This window comes from Bubalus kerabau, chromosome 7 (assembly GCF_029407905.1).
Source record: "Bubalus kerabau isolate K-KA32 ecotype Philippines breed swamp buffalo chromosome 7, PCC_UOA_SB_1v2, whole genome shotgun sequence".
NCBI classification, from domain to species: domain Eukaryota; kingdom Metazoa; phylum Chordata; class Mammalia; order Artiodactyla; family Bovidae; genus Bubalus; species Bubalus kerabau.
Window position 1 is genome coordinate 112,950,944 of NC_073630.1, and position 9,282 is coordinate 112,960,225.

General features: G+C 58.0%; 1 protein-coding gene across 1 annotated transcript; it reads right to left on the bottom strand.

Annotated features, from left to right (window-relative positions):
• Positions 1 to 1,291: 1,291 nt before the first annotated feature.
• Positions 1,292 to 4,862, bottom strand: NKX3-2 (NK3 homeobox 2). Its single transcript, XM_055587525.1, has 2 exons — positions 4,397 to 4,862; positions 1,292 to 2,889 (listed from the first exon to the last, which is right to left on the bottom strand). The coding sequence occupies exons 1-2, from the start codon at positions 4,860 to 4,862 to the stop codon at positions 2,363 to 2,365; spliced, it is 993 nt and encodes a 330-aa protein (XP_055443500.1). The 3' UTR covers positions 1,292 to 2,362.
• Positions 4,863 to 9,282: the final 4,420 nt, after the last annotated feature.

Consider the following 9,282-nt stretch of genomic DNA (forward strand, 5'->3'; position numbering starts at 1 on the left):
AACCCTTTGGAAGGGAGCCGGACTTGGGGGCCAGGGCGTGCATATGCTGAGGCCGTTTGCTTTTTCCTTGGCGTCTCCCCGTTTCCAGAAGCAGGAATTGTTTTTGCAAAACCTTCCTTGGGAATTGCTGGCACCGCCAGAGGAGGGGTGGCAGAAGCCGAGGCTTGTGGGTGCATAGGTCGGAGGGTCAGAGGCTGGGAAAGACCGCGGGCAGGGGAGGAGAGCGCGCTGGCCTACCCGCTCCGGGTGAAATTGAAAGCTAGCCTGGCCTGGGTTTCAGCGTTTTCCCAGCTGGGCCACGGACTGAAGGCCTCGGCGCCTGCAATGTGGCATTAACTCTTCCTGGCTCGCCCCGGACCCAACGTGAGGGGCACGTAGTGGTGAGCGGTTGGCACGGGTGAGTCCTTGGCATCTGGAGAGTTATTCTGGGGAACGCTGGCTGGGCGCAGTTCATCTCTAAAATGGGGCAATAAATAAGCAAAGTTGCCCTGCCCATCCTCTGCTCCCATGGTGGGCTTCTTTGCACATCAAACGAAGACGTGTCCTTGGGGGAGTGAGTGGGAACGCTTTGGGACAAGGTGCAGAGTCATTTGCACCCGGCAGGGGTCAAAGTGCAGGAGACACCTTTTTAGCTCTTCCTTCGCCCCTAATCGGTTCAGAATTCCAGCGAGAGTTTTTGCTAGCCTAGTCTGGAAACGAAATAATAATAGAATCACTTGGAGCAAACTCTCAGAAAACTGAAAGCAGAGAGGATACCGGCAGGTGGACAAGTGAACAGGTTGGATTGGGGTGGGGGCATGGAAATTGGCAGCGGGTTCAGCTCTGGAGAAGGGAATGGCAATGGCAGCCCACTCCAGTATTCTTTTCTGGAGACTTCCATGGACAGATGAGCCTGGCGGGCTACAGTCCCCAGCTGGGGTCGCCAAGAGTTGGACAGGACTGAGCGGCTTTCATTCAACTCGGGACGCTTCCTAGACTCTGACCACTAGTGCCCATGTTGGGGGGTGGGGCGCGGGGGAAGGGGAATCTTAGGCCTTTGCTCCGGATTCACTGGGATTCCTCTGTGACCCCTGCTAAGTCCCAGAAATAGCGATTCCCTGAGCCGTGCGGGTTTAAACCCTTCCTGGAGGTGAGGAGCCAGGCAGCTTCTGTGGTGGGGGAGAGGACTCCTGGAGAGGGCTGAATGGGAGACTGAGCCCACGATACCGGTTCCCCCAAAGCCAGACAGAGAGAGGCTCAGAGAACACACGGCGTCCAGGAGGGCATGTTACACTAAAAGTTTATAAATTAAAAGGGGAAAAAAATACAACGAATAGAGCTTCCAAATTTCACAATTCTTTTTAAAGTTAATACTCTAGTTGAGTGCACAATGCCCTTAAGGAGGCGACAAGCGGCGAGGTTGACAGGGTCACCTGTCTTAGGAACAGGGATGGGAGAACCCGGGTTCGGAGGCAGGAGTCGCAGAGGGTGGAGAGGATATTCACATTGAATACAAAAATAACTGTCATTTGAATACAAACAACTGCAAAGTGCTACAAGTTTTAACCTCCTTAAAAAGAGAGAGAGAGAAAGAAAAAGAAAGTTCTGTGAAGGACTCCTGGTTTGCTCTCTCTCCTGGTTCAGGGGCTTCCAGGAGCTGCCTGGGTTGGTCGCAGCCCCGGGACTCCGAGAGGGAAGACACCGGGCCCGTGCCCTGCTCAGTACCCAGAGGGTCCCTTCCATACATTCAGCACCCAATTAGGCGCCCCCACCCGAGCTGCGACAGCGGGGAGGGATGGGGCAGAGGGCCCGCAAACCAAGCACTTCACGGTTCGATGAACCCCTAGCCTGGGGCTCCTTGGGGACTGCCCATGTTCCGTACCCCTTTGTAACAAATGCGATTTCCAAAAATAATAGATATGTAGATATACATAGATCGGTAGCATGGATACCATGAACTAGTGTGGCCTAGCGCACGAAGCTCCCGCAGGCCTGACATGCTGGGATTCAGGCTTCCGTGGTCTCCAGGAGCTCTCTCCGCTCTGGGAAACGCCATCCCCAGGCAGACACAACCCAAATCCAACAGTGCGGTGGTAATAAATAGTGTCCGAGGGCTTTCCAGCAGGTGGGGACGAGGGGACGCCGGGTCCCTAGGCCATAGGATGCCTCTGTTCCAACTAGAAAAAAAGGCGCCCCCCTCTGGGTAGACCCCGTCCCTGCGGCCAGGGCGCACGTCCTAGCGAGAGCAGCCGAGCTGGATTTCATCCTCCACCTGCCGCCCCCTCGGCGGGGCGCCCCTGTACCGGGCGCAACCCTGCAGGGCCATCGGCGCCCGTCCGGAGCTGGGGCACTGGGATCCTTCGCGGCCTCACCGCAGGCCGGCTCACTGGGTGCCCGCGGCGGCCGCGCACGTGGAGAGCGCCCAGCCGGGGAGGCAGTAATAAGGGTAATAGTAGGAGGGCTGCAGGGGCAACAGCGAGGGTGGTCGCAGCACCTCTCCGGGCAGGTACTGTCTCTGATCGTCGCGGACCAGCACCTTCACCGCCACCTTCTTGGCGGCGGGCGCCGAGGCCAGCAGGTCGGCAGCCATCTGCCGGCGCTTGGTCTTGTAGCGACGGTTCTGGAACCAGATCTTCACCTGCGTCTCAGTGAGCTTCAGCGACGCGGCCAGGTCAGCGCGCTCTGGCCCGGACAGGTAGCGCTGGTGGTTGAAGCGGCGCTCCAGCTCGAAGACCTGCGCGTGCGAGAAGGCGGCGCGCGAACGCTTCTTGCGGGGCTTGGGCGCGGCGGGCCCCTCCTCCTCCTCCGCGCCGCCCGCCGGCCTGCCGCCGCCGCCGCCGCCGCACAGCGTGGGCACGCGTGCGCCTCCCGGGCCAACCCCGTCGTCCTCGGCCCTCGGGCTGCGGTCGCCTGCGGACCCGGTGGGAACAGAAACAAGACAGTGTCAGCGCCGCCGAGGAGTGAGGTCCGGCCTCAACCGCTGGCGTGGGGGTTGGGGGTTGGGTTGGGAGGCGGATATACACTTTGATCCCGCCGGAGTGGTGGGGTGGGCCTGGAAGCCGCGGTCCGGGAGGCGAGTCTTAAAACTCTGCCCCATTCGCTTCCTGCCTCTCTCTAGGCTTTTGAGCCGGCAAGGAGCTCAGCCGCTGTATCAACGCTGTGCGGCCAAGATCCAGCTCCCTGCCTTCTCTGAGCTTCTCCGGGCTCTTCTCAGCAAATGGGGACATCGGGTCTGAGCGTCCCCCAAAACCTTCTCCGCTCTCAGGCCTAGAACCCCGGGACTCTCTCCCTGGGTTCACCCGCCACCTCGCGCGCGCACACGCATCACACGCGGGCTGCGGCAACAGGCTACTGTCAAGGACGTGGGTAGGTTTCTCCCTCGCCCTTCGAAAGGATATAAAAGGAAGGCTGGGATTGAGGGGTGTCCCCGCTTCGAATCCTTAGATCCTAATCCTATGCCTGCTCCTGGGTCCCTTCCTTGCTCCCCCCAGCTGCACCCTAGCAGAGGTCCAGCACTCTGGCCTGCAGCAGATACTGTTCGATTGGAGCCAACACTGAGGCCTACACCGTCCAACCGAAAGGGAAGGCACGGGGGTCTTTCTGACCAAAGGGCGTGCCAGCTCGTGGCTGAGGAGGGCCCTCTCCCTTTTGGGTCTGGGATGACCTAAATCGAGCCCGGCTGCCTTCTGCTGGCTGCGGGGTTACTCCAGCTCTTGGGTCTTCAGCCCAGCGCAGCTCTCTCTAGCCGGGGGTCTGAGAAAGCTACGTAACTCTCTTCCCAAAGCTCTGGCTTGGTTGGCTTCCGGCCCACTTGAATGTTATCCCTTGCTACTTATCTTTGAGCTGCCCAGTCCTGGCTCTGGGACCTCAGTCTGGGAGCATCTCTGATCTCTGGGCCTTGGAGAAGGAAATGGCAACCCACGCCAGTATTCTTGCCTGGAGGATCCCATGGACAGAGGAGCCTGGCAGGCTACGGTCCGTGGGGTCATAAAGAGTCCAACAGGACTTCAAAGAATAAACAATAACTGCTCTGTGGGCCAGGCCCAGGGTACTGGCTCCCCAAGGTCTCTGGTTCGCTGCCTCTTCCCTTTCCTTGATTTTGGGGATTTGAAGACAGACTCAACCCAAGGCACTGGCGATGGACTCAAGGCTACGATGCAGTGGTTCCTTCCCACCCGGTTCTAAAGCACACTGCCCGAGATCGTCGTCTGAAACTTCACCCCATCCGCCCTCTCTGGGGCTCAGTGGCTGGAGGGTTAGAGCAGCCCTCGCCAGCGCGCAGAGCTAAGGGTCTTGGCCAACGCGGGGGGCCCAGGGCGCGGGGTGCTCACAGCGCGCCCACCTCACTCTGCGCGGTTGCCCTCCTTGCCCAGCCCCTCAGCCCGGCCCCCTTTCCCAGCGAAGCCTTTGGCCGAACCTGAGACGCTGGCCGACATCTCACTGTCGCTCCGGCCTGCGGCTTCCTCCTCCAGGTCCTTGGCGGCGGGCAGCTCGCAGACCGGCTGGCCGAGGCCCAGGGTCGCCCCTGCACGGCAGGCGCCGCTGGCCCCCGGCGGGTCCGCGCAGCGCCGGCCGCCCTCGTTCTCCTCGCTCAGCGCCGAGTCCGAGTCCCAGCCGCCCGGGCTCTCCGCGGTCCGCCCCGCAGCCGTTCTGGTCCCCGCAGGCGACGCCAACAGAGAGTCCTCGGCGCCCCCCAGCGCGCCCGCGTCTGTCTCCCCAAAGAGCCGCCAGCAACAGACAGCGGGCGCCGAAGCCACTGCCACCGCTGTGCCCCCGGGTACCGAGCGCCCCTCGGTCGCGGGCAGCCCGCCGCGCTCCTCTTTCTTGTTGAGGATCGCCTGGATGGAGAAGGGCGTCAAGGTGTTGGCGCCGCGCACAGCCATCAGCGCCGCGGGCCGGAGCGGCCGGCCAGGCGGGCGGCTGGAGCGCGCGGGCAGCTCCGAGCTGGATGGAGCGCGCGGGGGCCTCTGCAGCGCGAGTGAGCCCGGCGCGCGCGCGAGGCCCCTGCAGCCCACTCCTGCGCTGCCTAGCAGCCCCCGCCCCCCACGGGCCCCGGATCAGCGCCGACCCTCACCCCCACTTCCGAGGCCCACCCCACCCGGAGACCCCCCCCCCCTCCCCCTCAATCCAGCGCCAGAAGTTCTCCTTTTCGCAGCTCGGCTGGATTAATCTCCCTTAGGGGTGGGCCGGGGTCTGGCCCTCGGAGGACTTGAAGTGGGGAGGGGAGGATCGGCGAGGCTCCCCTCCGCGGCTGCAGTCCCCTCTCCAGCGCCTCCGGGGCGCACGGCCCGAGTCACTTTTTCTTTGCGCCTCTGGTCTCTTCCTTCCCCGCCTGCAGGATTTCGCTCCTCGGATCGTCGTCTCCAAGCCCTGCTGGGCCGGCTCTTCCGGAGCCCACCCCCGGCGGCGAAGGCGGTGGCGGCGACAGCCGCAGGATTCCGAGAGGCGCTGGGCACCTTGTTACCCCCTGTCCCGGTTTTATCTGTTTCTTCTCTCTTTCCTTCCCCAGCGTTCCACCGTCCACCCCCCCTCCCGCCCGGGTGTCATTCCTCACTGCTGAGTGACAGCATCAGACTACGCCCCTTCGGGGGGCGGTCCCGGGCCTTCCCGGCCGCCCATTGGTTGGCTCCTCCTGGGCGACGTTGACTTGAACCGACAAAACTGGGCACGTTGCTCGGAGAAAGTCAGGGTCTGACTTAACCCCTTTTATCCCAAGTCTGGTCCTCGAAGCATCATACTCTAGCCGCAGGGACGCTCAGCCACCTAGACCACGGCTTCTTACCTATTCTGGCACTTTTATGGAACGCGATATTTAGTTGAGTCCGATCTGGGAGGGAAACCCAAGTTAACGCAGTTCCTTATGTCGTGCGCTTATTTTCTGTTCTCTAGGGAGGTTTATAGATTCGAAGAATAAATTGCTGCTTCTTTTCCCCTTCCAGTTTCGCGGCTTCCTCACGGCTCATTCTTTTCTCTGAAATAATGAATGAACCAAAAGTCACTCTAGAAATAGTTTTCTTTCCTCACCGGATTGTAAATTTGATTCAGTTTCTAGAGAGGCATGAAAAAAGAAAAGATGGGACAGATAGAGCTAAAGCCAGACAAGAAATTGGAGGGCATCTTTGGGAGTTTCTGGAAATTCAGCGATCATTTCCCTGGGCGGTCAGTGCTGAATGTACTTGGAGTTTGTACAATTTTACACGAGGAATAAAATTGAAGCTTTCTGTTTGTTCTTGAAATATTCTGCTACTTGTGAGTTAAAAAACATTTTTGTTTAAAAGACTATCTGGGAATTACCAAAGTAGAGATCCTGAACAGATGATTTTAATGCTCTTTTTAAAAATGAGTAGTGAATTGTTTTATGTAGTAGAAGCCAGGCTAAGAAACACAAATATTGTGGGTATGTCAAAACATTTGTTACTTTATTTTCATTATTAATTTTTAAATAAATACTTTACTCAAGGAACACACTTCATTGTTTTCTATAAATTTTTGCGGGAGGTTTAAAACCAAATACACAATTTGAACCATTAAATAAGCTTAAAGAGCTGTGATTTTAATTCAGTGATTTTAATTTAATTGAAATTGCTGGGATTGGTATTTTTGGTACTACTAAAACAAATAACATCCGCCCTTGTTAGCTTTCTTTTTTTGTGGTTCTTGTTCTGCACCGCAGGATGAAATCCACACACTGGTAGTTTGCAGGGCCAGTGGAGGGCTTCGCAGCATCTATACTTTCCAGCATTTCAGCCACGTGATGCTGTCTCGCATCCCAAACACACTCCAGTGCAGATCCTGTGGTATTTGGGGAGGGAAGGGGGAAGAAAACCTTACCCTTGGAGAGGTCATTGCCCTTTAGTAGTTCTATACGACTACTTCAGTTTTCTGGGAAAGGTGTTTCAATTTGGCGGCAAGTGTAAGGAACAGGACGCTCTTCAGGCCCGGAGGAAAACAGAACAGAAGACACACGATGTTTCAAAAGAAAACCATTCTTTCCTTCCTCCCGCTGACCTTGATTTACCCTTTAAGTTACGCCCCCCTCCCACCACCTTAGACAATTTGTTGTTCCTCTCTGGGGGCGAGTTGAGGAGGAGATGGACAAGAATGGCCCAGGAGAGAAGCGAGCAGGTGTGAACTCTGTGTCGCAGACAACCATCCCTTTATGGGGTTAGGACTTAATGGAGACAAACACGCAGAGATGCTGGGGGGGTTGAATGACCGAGTGTTAGAGTGAGTTTGGGAGCTATACAAAGACTTACTTGAATATATAACCACCTCTTGGTTCCCTCCTCCTAATGTTTTTTTTAAAGAGCCCCAAATCAAAGTAGCATATACCCCAAGCCCCAGGCTTGAGTAGAGATTTTTCAAAGCTTAAAGTTGTAGTTCGGTGACTTTGAGCTGTCTGTTTTGTTTGTTTGTTTTTTGGTGTGTGCCCGGGGTATAAGAGTCTTCAGGAAGCGCGCAGCGAGGGATGGAGTCATCTCGGGCCACTGCGGCGGCCAGTTAACCTTTAGGTCTAGGGAATGCCTGCAGGCAGGGCCGGGAGTGTTGCGGAGAGGAAGCTCGCGGGTCTGGAACTACAAGTAGAAGCTGATGGTAGGGTTGGGTGGGAACGAGGAGGCTTTGGGGGCCGGTGAGCTGAGGTGGACGGATGCATAGAGGTTTCCCGGGTACATGCCCTGCAGAATCATGGCCGGCGAGTGATGAGGGGTGTGTGGCGAGGGCGCAGCAAGTCAGCGCTTGGCGCTGGGCTGGAGATTGGGGGACCGGGGCGCGTCGGCGCGGGCTCACAGGGGCCCCGCTCGCAGCCCAGAGAGGGCAATTTGCTGAGCGCTTGACCGTGAGCTCCAGGGAATCCACGGCTGCCCGACCGCGCCCGAGGTTCGATCAGTTCCCAGCTCCGGCCCGGGCCGACCCTGGGAATCTGCGCAGCCCAGGAGCCCCCGGCGGTCGGCCGGGCTTCGGGGAGGCGCTTGGCTCGCTCTGCGCCCTCCCGGGCCCCTCGCCCAGCTCTGTCTTCGTCTTCTCTCTCTCCTTTCCATCCTCATCCACCACCCTTTCTCCTTTGCAGTTTGGTTCCTGCACGCCCCTTGCGTGCCGTACCCTCCAACCCCGAGCCGCCGAAGCGCCGTCGGAGGGTAAGGCTTCCGCGGGCCCGGGCGCCGCGCGCAATGAGGGTGGGAGAGCCGCAGGGTCGGCGATGGTGGAGAAACCCCAGCTCCCGCACGGGCGCGCGTCGCGAGCTGCTGCTCACGCCCCCGCGCTCCCCCAGGCCCGCGTCCGCCAGGATGCTTCCGCTGTGCCCCCGCGCGCCGCGCCCCTGCCGCTTTCCACCTGCGCCCCAGGCAGGATGCGAGGAGGCGCGGCAGGCGCGATGGCCGGCGCGGGAGGCTGCTTCACAGTGGGAGACCACGCGGGTCTCTCAGACGCCAGTGGCCGTGGCCGGATTCACCTGCTGTCTCTGGGCCAGGGTTTCCAGTCCTTTAACCCGAGGGTTTGTACCCGGTTCTCCTCGAGGCCGATGCTAAGTTGCGCGGGCGGACGCGCAGGCAAAGGGCGACGCGCAGGGAAAGGGCGCCGCGCAGGACTGCCTTGTTGGAGCCAGATCCAGGCAGCCTGAACCTGGGAATTACCCCCTGTCCCCGTCCGCAGGCTCTGGAGGTCACTCCACGCGACGGAGGCACCCTGGGCATCAAGCGACGGGCCACTTGCCAGCCAGCAGACCCTGGCTCCTGGGTTCCTAAGTCATCCTCATTCAGGCCCCACAAGGATTTTTCACGCACGTGGTCCTGGTGTATCATCAGACCATTACTATAGGCCGAGGAAATTTCATATTTAAGCAATTGCTGCCCTCCACCAATGTGCCAGGATCGCAGCTTATTGTTTAGTTTAATCTACATTTCCCTGAGGGTGGAAAACATTATTATCCCTGTTTTACAGATGAGGAAACTGAGACTCATGGAGTGAGTTTAAATGACTTCACCATCACTAAGCAGTTAAGTCAAGATTCAGATCTGACTTTGTAATGCCAACCCAGTTGGGTTTTCTATTCTAACAGCTCTCCCCTCCCCATAAACCTTCACGTTTATTCTCATTAAAGGTTTCCCATCATCTTCCTTATTTATTTCTGTGCTACATTCATCGGGAAAGGAACTTCAAAGTTAAGGAAATCAAAGAATTTAGGCAGTCAAATCTAACCTTTTTTTTTCTGTTTGGTACTTTTGAAAATAAAGAATGCTAAGGTCTGTGGTGAAGTGAAGTGTTAGTCGCTGGCCCAGGTGCTCAGTTCTGTCCGATGCTTTGCGA